At 27.6% G+C, this 15,387-nt stretch overlaps 3 protein-coding genes across 3 annotated transcripts; all 3 read left to right on the top strand.

Annotated features, from left to right (window-relative positions):
- Positions 1-124: 124 nt before the first annotated feature.
- Positions 125-3,080, top strand: LOC108774238 (alpha-tocopherol transfer protein-like). The gene is made up of 3 exons (XM_018540301.1): positions 125-408; positions 852-1,215; positions 2,817-3,080. Exons 1-3 carry the CDS (start codon positions 125-127, stop codon positions 3,078-3,080), a joined length of 912 nt encoding a protein of 303 aa, XP_018395803.1.
- A 2,430-nt stretch (positions 3,081-5,510) lies between these two features.
- Positions 5,511-7,862, top strand: LOC108774236 (alpha-tocopherol transfer protein-like). Its single transcript, XM_018540299.1, has 4 exons — positions 5,511-5,584; positions 6,716-7,018; positions 7,117-7,480; positions 7,605-7,862. The coding sequence occupies exons 2-4, from the start codon at positions 6,732-6,734 to the stop codon at positions 7,860-7,862; spliced, it is 909 nt and encodes a 302-aa protein (XP_018395801.1). The 5' UTR covers positions 5,511-5,584; positions 6,716-6,731.
- A 4,772-nt stretch (positions 7,863-12,634) lies between these two features.
- On the top strand, positions 12,635-15,120 carry LOC108774237 (alpha-tocopherol transfer protein-like). The gene is made up of 4 exons (XM_018540300.1): positions 12,635-12,685; positions 13,418-13,720; positions 13,866-14,229; positions 14,528-15,120. The coding sequence occupies exons 2-4, from the start codon at positions 13,440-13,442 to the stop codon at positions 14,783-14,785; spliced, it is 903 nt and encodes a 300-aa protein (XP_018395802.1). The 5' UTR covers positions 12,635-12,685; positions 13,418-13,439; the 3' UTR covers positions 14,786-15,120.
- Positions 15,121-15,387: the final 267 nt, after the last annotated feature.

Below are 15,387 nucleotides of genomic sequence, written 5' to 3'. Positions count from 1 at the left end.
TTAAAAAAACATAACTTTCTTATATAAAACAAGCAATATTTTAGATAATTTAGATAAATCACTTTTAATAAATGTTAAAAATATGTTTTTTATATTATAGTAAAAGATTGTACAAATCTCTACTATGTCACTGATTAAAAGGATTTCCTATGATGAGGAAAAGAAGAAAAATCCTGAATTGAAAGATACCGATATACAAATCTTAAAGGATTGGTCCATGAAACAATCGCATCTTCCAAAAATTTTAGATATTGAATATGTATTATTCTTGCATAGTAATTACTATCGTATCGAGGCTGCTAAGAATACTATCGAAGAATATTACACTTCCAGGACTCACATGCCAGAATTTTTTTCTAACAGAGATCCACTTGGAACGAAGCAATTGCGAGAGATATTTAAAGTTACGTAAGTATATTAAATATTTAAAATATATCCATACATTCATTATATTTTAACAATAAATAATGCTAACAATTTAATGGGTTCTGATATAATTTTCATATATATCAAGTATATATAAAGTCTTATATTTAAACGTATCTTTATTTGTATTTGTTATAAAAATATAAAGGACTCTTGATATTAAACAAAAGTTTACATTAGTGAAGGGCACGTAAGAGTAGAAATTTTTTTTCTTGAACAAAGGATTAATTTTTGAAATTATGTTCGGTATTATGTAATTAAAGATTAATTGTTTGATACTATATTTGTTCTTCCTTTATTCAAGAAAAAAAATTTTAATTCTTACGTACTCTTTACTGAGGTAAATTTTTTATTTTTATTTGTCTAAAACATCCAAGTAGTCTAATCATCTAATTATATGTTAAACAATGTTTTCTTTTAAAAAGGGCGCAGATGACATTATCAATGTTAACGAAGGAAGGCTATAAAATTGTTTATACGAGATTGATAGATTATGAACCATCACGTTTTGTTTATAATGATGTCATGAAATACTTTTCTATGGTAGTCGACTTGTGGTTGTACACCGAAGGGACCGCCAAAGGCCATGTAATTGTTATAGACATGACGGGTGTTACTTTTGCTCATGCTGGCCGTCTTAGTCCAATGGGGATTAAGAAATATCTTTATTATTTACAAGAAGCTATGCCAGTCAGACTTAAAGGTTTGCACTTTATTAACACCAATGCAGTAATGGATATCATTTTATCGATGATGAAACCGTTTATGAAGAAGGAGTTAATGGATGTGGTAAAAACAATAAAAATATTTTATATTAAATATAAAGATATTATGTGTAAATTAATTAAATATCATATAAATATTAAATATAAAAATACATGTAATATTTTCATACATAATTTAAAAATCGTTTACTAACGACTTCTAAATCTTAATGTTTCTAAAAATAAAAATTTAGAGGTGTTTTTTTTTTTGTATAAAATGGAAACTTTTTTGAGCTGAGAAACCGATTAAAAAAAATTTTTTTTTGTGTCAGTTTTATACATACATACATACGTGTATATAATTTTATTAAATTGTTAAAAATGAATTTACTTATTTAAACATCTTATTGCTCTCCTCTTAGTCGTTTTAAATTATATTAAGTTAAAACTTAATTATAAAAAATTTCATATTAAAATTAAAATTGCAAATTAAATAATAAAATAAATAACGATAATCCTTTTTTTAATCGTAAGAAAAATAAATTCAACATACAATCTAGAGATACGGTAGTGTATCGGTACTAAGGCGGCGACACTGCCGTGTTACTTTACGCTAGCCGGTGAATTGCAGAGATTGAGTTATTATTTCACACTTAAAATATTTTTAGTACACTGACGAAAAATTTATTAAGTTTTAATAAATAGTTCTTTGAATATAGTCCTAGCGGAATATTTACGGTAAATATTTAGATAAATGGAAGAAATGATAGTTAAATCAAATCGGGTATGTTAAGTTAGCACCCCAATTATAGTACTCAGGAGTTCTGATTAGAGTTCCCACTTCCTTTTGACGAGACGAAGAGTTCCCTATAGTTAATAACAAGAGTTTCGCTCAATGAACATTTTTTTTACATTTTTTAAAAATGGGGTGCTAACTTTTTATCGAATTTCGAGGTGGAATAGTTCTGAGCGGCTTAATAGCTTCAATTTGCGATTGCCTAGAGTTCCTGATATGTAAAAAAAATTTTCGAATGATAAAAAAAAATTAAAAATTTTTGAAAAATTAATTTTTAGATACAATAGTTCTGATGATAATTCCTGCTTCTTTTTGACGATACGAAGAGTTCTCTATGATTTTTAATGACATATGCGCTTAATAATCATTTTTTAATAATTTTTTAAAAATGGGGTGCTAACTTTTTAACGAAATTCAAGGTCGCATAGTTCTGATTAGCTTAACAGAACTATTTTGTGAATACTTAATTTTTTTTTAATATTCGAAAATTTTTTTTACATATCAAGAACTCTATGCAATCGCAAATTGAAGCTATTAAGCCGCTCAGAACTATTCCACCTCGAAATTTGATAAAAAGTTAGCACTCCATTTTTAAAAAATGTAAAAAAAATGTTTATTGAGCGGAACTCTTGTTATTAACTATAGGGAACTCTTCGTCTCGTTAAAAGGAAGTGGGAACTCTAATCAGAACTCCTGAGTACTATAGTTGGGGTGGGTGCTAACTTAACATACCCAATCAAATCAATTCTCATATCTAATATGTTTACATTTATTAAATATTCCGCTAGGGGACTATTCATATAAATATTTATTAAAATTTAGTAAATTTTTTTTCATAATATACATATGAATGATATATCTTACATAATATATTTTCGACATGTTTTCAGTTACACATTCATACTAGTCCGAAAGACTCTCTAGGAAAATTTATACCATTGGAAGCATTTCCATGCGATGTAGGTTTAGACGGGAAAACTAGACCATGGAGTGAACAACAGGAAGAGCAATTACAAAAACTAGAGAATCATCGTGAATGGTTTCTACAAGACGAAGTCACGAGTCGTGTAAATGAAGCATTAAGAATAAATAAAAGCAAGACGATAGACATGTTTGGAGTCGAAGGAAGTTTTAAAAAATTAGATATAGATTAATTTGTTTAATTTTTATAGCGAAGACGTAAACATATAAAATATTGCTTAGGTGTGTTTTGATTATACACAGTATTTATCTAAATATATCATTTTTATATATCTATGATTGTAAGAAGTAAGTAAAAATTAAATTTATTTATAACAATAGAATTAATAATGTAAGCAATTTTACCCAAAATTTCATTATAGTTCATTCATTGGCAATTGATAATAATTTTCTAAAAACTAAATATATTTGTTCCTATGAAAAATTAAAATTAGGTTTAAAAAATATATTGTGTGCACACATTTAGGTAGGACCATCTGGATTTTATTATTAAAAGTAGTTATATAACATTAATGTTTCAACAAAATGTATTTTCTGTTTATAATTGGCGCAATTTAAAGATTTCACATATTTTTTTTTTAAATGAATATTTTGATAGTTTGGAAAGTAAGTTTGTGGAATAGGTTTGGAATAGTTATTATTATTTGAAATATATATATATATATATATATGTATATATAATTACTATTTTGATAGTTTGAAAAGTAGGTTTAGAATAAGTTTGGAAAAGAGTAAGAGTTATACCACCGAGGTAATGGTTTTTGATTGGTTGCCATCATTTGCAATAGCCAAAACAAGTGGAATAGCCAAAAATTACGTTGTACATACACAGTACGTTAAGTTAGGTATAAATGCACTTTATGAGTCTATAAGAATTGTTAGGTACTAGTGATAATCATGTATTAATGTATTAATACATATGTTAATATTAGTTTCAATTATATAACTCTAAAACTATAAACTTCCAAAAAATTGTCAATGAAATAAAAAGGCAATTAAGAGTCAATATTATATGTGTGATCTAATAAACCATTTAATATATTACAAATTAAAATAAAATAAAAATAAACTAAAATTCACACTATAAATGCGCACGCAATCAAAAGTCAAAACCATAACGTTTCGGCTGCATATTCGAGCCATCCTCAGATGTACATACAAATATTAATTGACGCAGTAAAACATCTTTAGTTAACGCAGTAAAAAAAATATAACAAGAATATAACTATAAACTTCCAATTATAGAACTCTACGTAGATTAGAGTAAGTATGATTTGTGTCAATGTGCCATCTGAAAGTAAAAACGAAATCTGAGGTGACGTATCTGAAAATCTGTTTTAAATTTATACATTTTGGATTTTGCATCGCGATGTCTCCGTTCACAGAGCATGTAGAAAAAAATAAAAGCACTTTTATAATACAATCTGAGCGGTGGCTATCGATTGAGAGTATGTAGAACAACTCGGTTCAGCCGTTATTGAGAGCTAATAATCTTTATTGTTTGTAACTCGCTGACTCACGTAAAAAAGAGCACGAGTCATTTCCGCGTCTGCAGATATCAAATTTTATTGAAATCCGAATATATTATAATGATATCCATCTATCCGACTGAATAGTAAAAAAGTACCCAATAATACCGATTACCGGATATTGTCTGGATATCTGCTGCATCTCTAGTATTAATCTTTATATTAACTAATATTTAACATTTTATAATATGTGTCTTAATTCCAAGTATAATTTAAATCTTTAAATATTATGTCAAATATTAAGTAAATAAAAATCACTAACATCTGGAAGTAATTATAAAATTGCAAAGTCATTTCTATTACGTCCATAATTTTTTTTTAATTACATATATAACGAAACTTGTTTTATTGGAAGTCTTGAACTTTGACATTTTAATTGACACTAGAATTTTACGATACACGATCTATCAAGTGCGATGTGTGTGTGTGTGTGTTATGAAAAATTGAGAAGTTTATTTTAATTGTGTTTTTTATCATTACAAATCTTAATAATAAACACAATTATTAGACGCGATTTGATTGCAATTTAATTCAGTATACCAGAAAACTAAAAGAAATTAACGTAGAAAATATGAAATGTATCATAAAATGTAATGTATTATTTCTATTAATACATTTCGTGTCTACTACTAATGGCCTACATGCTTAACTTTCTTTTAGGTTGTCTGTAATATTTTGAATGTAGTTGTCACATATAATGTACCATCGGTACATGCGGTCTGAATGGACATCAGTCAGATAAATATATATTTGCTGGATATGGAAAATGTCTTAAGGTGTTAAGGTTTATATAACACAATATAATTGCGGTATCTCCAAGAAATGCAATTAATAATAGTATAAATGTTCAAGTGATTATGTATTGCAATATCTTTTTTGTTATTTAGCTAATAATACTCAACTTGTAATATTTTGAATCATGATGTTCATAGCGCGATTCTGACTACAGAGTAGAATATTTTGGTCTTCGTGGAGCGCAATATGAAAGTAATCGTTCTCGGCGCGTCGAACACTTGAAACACTCGGACATTCTCTTTTAGAAATCAGTATATAATTGACTTATCGCGTGTGTAGTAGCTATATTCTGTGCTGTGTTTGTAGGACAGAGATTCACCAGTGAATAATCGATTAAACAACAACTGTTCAAGGTTAATTAATATAATTTATTTTTTCTAACTAAATATATTATTTCAACTTCCGTAAATTGTGAATTAAATGTATTATGGTAATTATGGAAAGTGCACTGTTTGAATTTATATAAATAAAAAACGACTCTCGGTATAATATCGTTGAAATAATATGTAAAAAAATAAGTAATTTTAATAAATAATCACGTTTTTGCTCATACAATTAATAATTCTATTATTAATTTTATTTATACATATTATTGTGTTTTTGAATTCAAATATGTGTCTAGAGGAAGAAGGAAGAAGCGTATAAATATGGAATTAAGCTATATATGAAATGCTAAAAGGTTTTTAATTTTCCAAGTACCCCCCATGTTCGAGTGATAACTTCATAAATTGATAAAAGGTTACGCCGTTTGTCAATTAAATAATATATATTTCTGTCATTTTACCACGTTTTCGACGAATCTATTATTTTTAAATGTATACACAAATTAATATATATGTATATAACATACGTATACACGCACGCACAAACACATGCATGTGCTCTTATTATCTACATTAATCTGTTATATATGTGACATGGTGAAAGGATGTACCATATGTATCCTTTCACCATGATGTGACATATACGATGTCATATAACGTTATATAATTATAGAAAAAAATAATTAAAATTTTCAAGGAGTTTATTCTTGTATATCTATTATAATTATTAAAAAATAATACTTGCGATAATTACTTTATGATAGATTCAATTTTATAGCTTTTACAGATTATTCTCACATCTGGAGACACGGTAGTGTCTCAGCGCTAAGCCAAGCGCCGCGGTTATATAATACATTAATATATCAGCATATTGCTCTATCAGCTAACTCGTAGACATTTTTCTAATAAGTAAAGATATGATTAAGTACTACTGATTAACTACTGATCGGACCTACTAAAACACAGTTTAAAATAATGTTATCGATTATATATAATCGGTTTTATTATTTATTAGTAATATTTTTTAATTAATTACAAAGTAGATGTTTTTTTATGATCATATATGTGTATATTTCTTTCGCTTCTTTGTACGATTGTATATATTTCTTTTTCGAAGCGAGTATTTTTCAGAAAGAATTATAAACGATGACAAATTTATAGGCCGATCAGAGAAACGATGTCACTACCAATTCGATATGTCAGTATAGAAGAACAGTGCAAACAGAATCCGCAACTCAAAATGTCAGATCTGCAAATTTTGAAGAATTGGATGGAAAAGCAACCTCATCTGCCACGAGTCGAAATGTTATATCTCATTTTATTTTTGCACAGCAACTATTACCGCATAGAACCGACTAAGAAGACGATAGACAATTTCTATACCATAAGGACACTTTTGCCGGAAGTGTTCTCTAATAGAGATCCAATTGCATGGAAAGAATTGCGAAAAGCTTTCTCTATCATGTAAGTTAATTTGCCAAATTATTAAAATTAAATTTATTAAAACTAAGTATCTCATTAAAGTTTATATCAGAATATTGGAAAAAAATTCTTTCAATAAGGGCAGCCGTGCCATTAGAGCGAAAAACCAAGGAAGGATATGTAATGACATTTAACAAATTTCTCGATTCGAATCCAAATAAATTCGACTATTACGAATGTATGAAATATTTGCTTATGACATGCGAAGTACAAACTGTGTTGGAAGGTACCAACGAGGGATTGGTTATTATTTTGGATGCAACCGGCCTGTCTTTTAGTCATATCGCTAGTATTAACTTAATGGGATTAAAAAAAGTTTTATTTTACGTACAAGAAGCTGCTCCAGTTCGATTAAAGGCTTTTCACATACTGAACACTATACCTATAGTAGATACGCTACTGAATCTGATAAAGCCATTTTTGAAGAAAGAACTAATGGATCTTGTAAGTCTTGTAAAAGACATATGTCATACACATATGTCATACATATATTAAAGTCTTTCTTTTTAAAAATATATATGAAATATATATATATATATGAGATGTGAATAGACATTTATTATTTTAGTTGCATTTTCATTCGAGTATGGAGACTGTGAAGAAATTTCTACCTATTGAAGCTTTACCAAACGAGTATGGTGGAAAAGCAGGACCTATTGAAGAACTAGCTACTAAACACATTAAATTACTGGAGGAATTTCGTGATTGGTTTCAGTATGATGAAGTTTATAGACGAGTGAACGAATCTTTGCGAGTTGGCAAATGTGAAAGTACAGAAAACTTATTTGGCGTAGACGGTAGTTTTAAAAAGTTGGAGCTAGATTAATCAACTTAAACTTAAATTTTTTCAGAAAAATTTTAATAATCTTCTATACATTCGCTCTCTCTCCCTTCTCTCTCTCTCTCTCTCTCTCTCTCTCACTTTCTCCTTTTTATTCTTTTTCCTCTCTCTTCTTTTCTTTCAACAAATACAAAATAGTACAAAAGCATCATATATTTTTATTTAGTAGTTCTTTTATTCGTTTAGAAATTATATATATATCATATTAAAATATGTAATATATTAATACGATACAAAAGAAGATTTGTATAATATAATTCAATTATCAAATTATCTTAATAATCATATTACCTTGTAAAATACAATTTGTACAAATAAGTTCGAGAACTTATTTTAATAAATTCCACAAATAATTGTTAACTTAAATGAAAGATTATCATTTGTTACATGTATATATCCTTATTATACTTGTTCGTTCTTTTATCTTTTAATTTTTAATTAAGAGTGGGTATTAACGCAAAAATCAACTACCAATAATTTTTTTTACAAAAAAATAAAAAATGTATTTTTATGTTATTTTTAATGTTAAATTGAATAGTAAAAATAATGGTGTAAATTAATAAACAATTCTTATTCCATTATATTAAAAAAGAAATTTTACAAATATATACATTATATCGTAAAATCTATATCCTTATTTATACGTATAGATTATTCGTCATGTAAATCTGTAGAAAGAAATTAATCAAAAGGTTAAACTTAGTCGTAGATAATTTTTAAAAATAAATTTTTAGTTTTTAACGTATAAGAAATTGTTTTGTGAGAGTGAAAGTTTCTTTATTCTGTGACCCGTATTCAAAACGCGCTTATAACGGTATTAACGCGCTACGTGCTATATGTTTTATATGTTACGCATACTATAAAATTTCAGAGATAAAGCGTGCTTTTATCGATAAGAACGCATTTTCAATACGATCCTATATGTATACATATATTGTAGGATATGTATAAAATTTCAGATTTCTTATTGATCTTCCTTTGTAAATTAGTTGGGCGATTTTAATGACTTATTACATATATAAACAAATTAATTTTTTCATGTCGATTTTTTAATTAAGCGTTCTTCGTATTACAAAGAAGCGCTACTGAAACCTTGGTGCGTATATATGTGTGTTGCAATTATATAATGCTCATAGAAATTATGCTTATCATGACGCATAATTTTTCGCACGCCAATCTATTAAAATTGACATTTATATAATACAAATTAATCTCGTGTACAATAGAAAATCGGTTAGAGCAGTGTTTGCTGAGTCTCCGAATTATCCGATACCTATAGCTTCAGCTTATAATAAAAAAATATCGTAATTATTAGTAATTCTTCTATCATTATAATATATGCTGTATTACAGAATATCGTAAGAATTATTGATGAAATTATGTCACTATAACAGAATAGTAATATCAATTCTATTACACTAAACAATTTTAGTGACTTTAGTGTTGAAGACTAAAAGACATGTTAGCAAATAATACATGATTTTGATACTTCTTTTTATTAAAAGAAATTGAAATTTTTTAAAAGGAACGTGACTGAAATTTTGCGATGTTTTGTATGTTAGAGGTATCTATTCGTAATATCACTCAAGCGAGCAAAAAACAAAAAATAAAAATGAAGCACGAGCGATTATTTATTTGTCTAGATTAGGCCGGTATTCATAGTCAGTTCTTATATTCAAGACCGTCTTAAGTTCAGTCTTGAGGAGTTCCGAACCAATCAGAGGCCGGTATTCATAGTCAGTTCTTATTTGAAGACTGTCTTAAGTAATGTCTTAAGATGCTAAAGCGGCCCTCTGATTGGTTCGTAACTCTTCAAGACTGAACTTAAGACGGTCTTGAATATAAGAACTGACTATGAATACCGACCAGAGGGCCGCTTTAGCATCTTAAGACATCACTTAAGACATTCTTGAAATACGAACCGACTATGAATACCCGCCATAGTCTAGAGGATCTTGCTGTAGTATGTAATAAGATCCAAGGCAACCAAGAGCAACTAGTTTTTAAAATGTTACGAAAGAAACGTAAACTATACAATATACAAAATTCAAATAACTTATATAATTAGAAAGGACTAGTAAGAGTCTGATAATTAGAAACACTTTCATAAATGATCAGTTATCACCAATTTAGAAGAAGTGTTCCAACGTATATGATTACGATGTTCTGCAATACGTGTTTTCAATTGCCTTCTTGTCTGTCCTATGTATATTGCGTCACAATCGTTGCAATTAATTTTGTAAACCACATTAGATTTACAATTTGGAGTTAAAGGATCTTTGTGTATCTTGATTGTATTTATGTATAATTTATTTTACGATGTATTTGCGTAAATACATCAAGATACACAAAGATCCATTAATTCCATATTGTAAATCTAATGTGGTTTACAAAATTAATTGCAACGATTGTGACGCAACATTCATAGGATAGACAGGAAGACAATTGAAAAACACGTATTGCAGAACATCGTAATCATATACGTTGGAACACTTCTTCTAAATCGGTGATAACTGATCATTGAATATTTATGAAAGTGTTTCTAATTATCAGATTCTTACTAGTCCTTTCCAATTACATAATTATCTTTTTGAAATTGAGTCTTATACTTAACTTTTATTCAAAGAACTTATATATCTCTTTCACCGAAAAAATCGTATTCTGTATTTGAGAATAATTCCGTTTAAATTAAACTTAATATACCTCTGTTTAAAGCTGTTCTCTAATCGAATATTCTAAAACATTTAGAATTTAGAAAATTAAAAATACACAGAATTATATATAAATAGATTCATATACATACATACATACATACATGCATGTGCGTGCGTGCGTGTTTGTGTAAAGATTGAAATATATTCTACTCCACAATAAAGGAGAGAATATTTAAAATAATTAGAATATCTTTTTTTTTTTTGTTATATTAGAGGAAAATCCTCTAATTTTTATAATATATATACTTGGCGCTTATTTTAGTAGAAAACATTCTGTAATTTAGTCGGATATACTGAAATCTAGAATACAATTTTTCGGTGTTGTCTTATAATATTATAAGATTTTAAAATTAATCTACATTGATAAAAACGAGCATAAACGGAATACTTTACATAAAATATAAGGTGTTCCGCTTATGCTCATTTCTATCAATGTAGATTAATTTTAATCTCGATTTCAATGAACTCTTCATATCTTTTTCTAAGAATTAAAATTTTTTGAATTAGAAAAAGATGAAGAATTATAGCTTGACCAAAATAAAAATTAAATTACATTGGTAGAAATAATACCACTTGATTTTACTTTCTAATTTGGTAAAGATAGTTCCACTTGCATTTTTAAAAATAATAATACTTGAGATTTCATTTTTTAATTTAGTAAAATAGTACCACTTGGATATTACTTTTTCATTTGGTGTAGAATTATTTGGTAGAATAGAATTTAACTTGGCGTCGACTATTAATATCAAATCTTTTATATAAATGATACATGTCATTAAAATTAAATAAATTATAAGGATAACATCATCTAGGTTTTTAAACATGATTGATATCACCTTGCATTGTCTGAGACTTCAAAAAAATTAAATAAAAAATTAATAGTTACCAATAAAATGTAACTGAATAAAGTTAAAAAGTTAAGATTCTAAAATGTAACTAAGTTAAGTTAAAATTAATTAACTTTTTTTAACTTAACTTTTAGCTTTTTAATTTAACACTACTCTGTTTTTTTGCCAAATACAACATTATCAAACAAAATATTGTTTAATTTGAGAATTCATATTGATAGAAAAATGTTTATAATTTGTACTTATTTGAGTATTTACATAATTGATTTTAACTTCAAAATTCACATCACAGGCATGACAGTAGTGAATTCCATTTAAGTGCGCATAATTAATTCTCCAATTTTCCCTCATTAGCTAAACATTTCATTAAAATTATTTCACTCAACATTTGATAACTATATCTGAACTCTTTTCAGTATGTCTTATTACTTATTAGCGTAATATAATTTTCTGCACGCTAATAATAAATACTATTTTCACATGGCATTCATTTTCTTATAGTCACTTTAACAAGTCTAACAGATTCGTGAAAATGTGACTCTTCTTTTGTACAAATGTTTTAAAAAATGTGTATAGTCACGTCTAATAGAGTATAAAATAATCACTAAATGTGGATTCGTATAGTATATTTATCTGTGTAAAATCAATATTTCAAAAATTCCATATTTATATGTATTATATTGTTTTAATCCATATTTTTTAATGTTCGGTAAATGTGGAAAATTTTTGTAAGTATTTGACAACTGATTATATATTTATGTAACAAAAAATATTACTTCTAATATACATTGCTATAGTAATTGAGATTATAACAATAGACAACTTTCTTACAATTTGTTTATTTTACATTAGTAGTAAGTACATTAGATTCTTTTTTATTTATTTATGTGTATCTATGTGTAGTATATAATTTTTGTTACGCGTAATATTGAGAAATGCTTGTAATAAAACCGTATATCCAACATTCGTTGCTGGATTGCATGTTTAGCTCATTTTTGCTGATTGCGAAAACTGTGTAGTGTGTGTATAAAATATAATTTCAGCGTACATTTCCTATTCATCACGAAAATGAGACGTTATGTGCATTAAAACGTACTCGGTTGTCACGCAATACACTATATTGCCGTTTCGTTGTCGGTTAGCTTAAAAAGTATATTATATGAGCATGCTCAATCAGTATTCTTCAAGACATCGAATTGAGTTATCAAACGACATCTTTTTACACAGATAGCCACGTATATTCAAGGTATATGGAATTCATTGTAATACATTATAAATAATAGATATAGTCTATGTTACAGTGTGATAGAGCACGCTTATAATATACGAGTATATTAATATAATTTATTAATTATTCTACTTTATATTATAACTATCTTTCATTATCTGTGGCAATTGTATTTCATACAAAACAAGCTACACAATTTGCAAAGTGCTGGATTAACAAATAAGATTGTTTGATCTTTTAAATAAAATAATTTTATTTATTTTATTATTTAAAAAAGTGGTAATTATGTCATTTAATATAAAGAAAAGTTTTAGTAAAAAATTTTCGTAAATTCTTTTGGTATGTGATAGACCCACAAGATGAGAAGAATAATTTCTCTTTTTTCCAAGTTTTTTTGTAGTTTCCTATACATATATAAAAATTATGATAATTCATATAAACTCAAAAATTATAGAAATCTTCTGAAAATAGAGATTTCAAGCTTTAAAATTCTATTTTTCAATTTAAATTTATTTTATTTTTAACAAAAATATTTTATATATAAGTTTAAGCTATCTAAATCAAATAAACTTATTTGCCAACCGAATATTAATAATAAGCATTTAAATAATTTTTTGTTACGTTTAACGTGATACTTTCAGCTTTGGTACGATGATGGTATGATAATGTAATTAATGGATTTTGTTAAGATAATATTAATGTGTGTGTGTGTGTGTGTGTGTGTGTTTTAAGGTCTTTTTATCTTCATAGGAGTTTAAATTTGAAGTGAACAATGGCTTCAATAAAAGTATCGTTTGAGGAAGAATTGAAGAAGAATCCCGAGTTAAAAGAGTCAGATATACAAATGTTGAGAGAATGGTGCGAAAAACAACCTCATCTGCCTAAAATATCAGACAGCGAATTAGCATTATTTTTGCATAGTAATTATTACCGACTCGAACCGACGAAAACTACTATCGACACCTATTTTACAGTTAGGACTCATGTACCTGAGTTTTTCTCTAATCGAGATCCTATTAATAACAAAGAGTTCAAAAAAGCAGCTGAAACGGTGTAAGTATGTTTACAATATTTTTCTTTATCTTTACTTAATTTGTTATTTTTGTTACATCCCTTATAGATGACAAGGGATGCAGCAATATTTCTCTTTTTTAAAGAAATGTCATGTATAAAGTAGATTTGACCTTATTATCGACAGAACAGACCAAATTTTGGAAGGGACTACTAGAGAAGGTTATAAAATCCTTTATGGAAGACTCCTAAATAACGAACCGTCACATTTTGTTTACAATGATGTAATGAAATTATTTAATATGGTGCTCGATCTATGGCTCTATACGGAAGGAACTTGCGATGGCCATATATTATTAATTGATATGAAAAACATTTCGTTTGGACATGTCGGTCGTTTGAGCCCTATGGGTTTAAAAAAATTTCTCTATTATTTGCAAGAAGGATTACCTGTCAGATTAAGAGGCATGCATTTCATGAATGCTTCACCGGTAGTAGATGCCATTTTGAACATGATGAAACCTTTTATGAAGAAGCAGCTCTTGGATATGGTAAGATATTAAGATTATATTCAATTGTTTCAATATTATGAATTAAAAATGAAAAAATAAAAAAATGAAATTTCTATTGGACACATATTAATTGTTTATTCGTTTATAAATATTGGAACTAGAAAAAGATAAATAATAAAGTAAATCAAAATTAAGGTTAAGCTACATTGATAGAAATAAGCATGTTTATTTAACTTCTTGGAAAAAAAATGCTTGAAATGGAACGTAATTTAATGTAGAAAGAATTAAAATTATATATATATATATATACATTAAACTATGTTTCTACAAATTGTAGTTTCATATGCATACTACAAGTGAAACTCTGGCGAGATTTGTACCGCTGGAAGTTCTTCCGAATGAAGCAGGCGGTCAAGCTGGTCCTGTACAGGAGCTACATAATAAACAAATAAAAAAATTAGAAGATCACATTGCTTGGTTCCAAGAGGATGAAGCTAATCACCGCGTCAATGAATCGCTACGACCGGGCAAAGCAAAGACAGCAACGGATTTATTTGGCGTTGAAGGAAGCTTTAAGAAGCTCGAAATTGACTGATTGAATTAATAATCAGATCTTCTTCAACACATCGCGATATATTTAGTTTTATTTTTAGAATATTATAACAACACTGTTTCCGAAAATAAAAATAAGCAAATCTAATTCATAACCGGTTAACATCAAATATATTCAGGTCTGGCGATTTAGCTTGTCTGTGAGAGTAGAAATTTTGGTCAAAGGGGGACAGCGCGAAATAGGTGATCAGAGACTACTAAGTAATAACCTTTTTGGTAATTATTTAAAATAGAGGAGGCATCCTCTAATGCTGCACATATGTTGTCAAGGTCATAACCTTGAGTAACCTCCAACAGATTTTAGCCATCGCTTGTCCTTCGTTAAAAAGTTATGAACAAAAAAAATTTCAAAAATAACGCCTTATTTCTATACAATATTCGAAAAAAATCATATAAAAATGAAAAGTTCAAGCCATGTTCAAAAGAGGACACTCAAAAATTTTAATCTTTTTATCTAATAATAATATATTATCATGAAAAGTAACTGATATATTATTAATTATAGGTACCAGTACAAAGTGAACATACATAAATTGTATGTAACTTTCGGCCGATTTTCGAATCGCCTCCGCTTTCCGCTGTCCC

This window comes from Cyphomyrmex costatus, unplaced genomic scaffold (genome assembly GCF_001594065.2).
Source record: "Cyphomyrmex costatus isolate MS0001 unplaced genomic scaffold, Ccosl1.0 scaffold24, whole genome shotgun sequence".
Taxonomy (NCBI): Eukaryota; Metazoa; Arthropoda; class Insecta; order Hymenoptera; family Formicidae; genus Cyphomyrmex; species Cyphomyrmex costatus.
The sequence above is the reverse complement of the archived record's forward strand: the minus strand, read 5'-3'. Positions and strand labels throughout refer to the sequence as shown.

Bases quoted from the DNA above. Each gene is read 5' to 3' on its own strand.
- LOC108774238 (XM_018540301.1), top strand. From the start codon at position 125: ATGTCACTGATTAAAAGGATTTCCTATGATGAGGAAAAGAAGAAAAAT. The intron at 409-851 runs GTAAGTATATTA...TCTTTTAAAAAG, and splicing joins CGAGAGATATTTAAAGTTAC to GGCGCAGATGACATTATCAA. The intron at 1,216-2,816 runs GTAAAAACAATA...ACATGTTTTCAG, and splicing joins AGAAGGAGTTAATGGATGTG to TTACACATTCATACTAGTCC.
- LOC108774236 (XM_018540299.1), top strand. From the start codon at position 6,732: ATGTCACTACCAATTCGATATGTCAGTATAGAAGAACAGTGCAAACAG. The intron at 7,019-7,116 runs GTAAGTTAATTT...TCTTTCAATAAG, and splicing joins CGAAAAGCTTTCTCTATCAT to GGCAGCCGTGCCATTAGAGC. The intron at 7,481-7,604 runs GTAAGTCTTGTA...TTATTATTTTAG, and splicing joins AGAAAGAACTAATGGATCTT to TTGCATTTTCATTCGAGTAT.
- LOC108774237 (XM_018540300.1), top strand. From the start codon at position 13,440: ATGGCTTCAATAAAAGTATCGTTTGAGGAAGAATTGAAGAAGAATCCC. The intron at 13,721-13,865 runs GTAAGTATGTTT...TATTATCGACAG, and splicing joins AAAAAAGCAGCTGAAACGGT to AACAGACCAAATTTTGGAAG. The intron at 14,230-14,527 runs GTAAGATATTAA...TACAAATTGTAG, and splicing joins AGAAGCAGCTCTTGGATATG to TTTCATATGCATACTACAAG.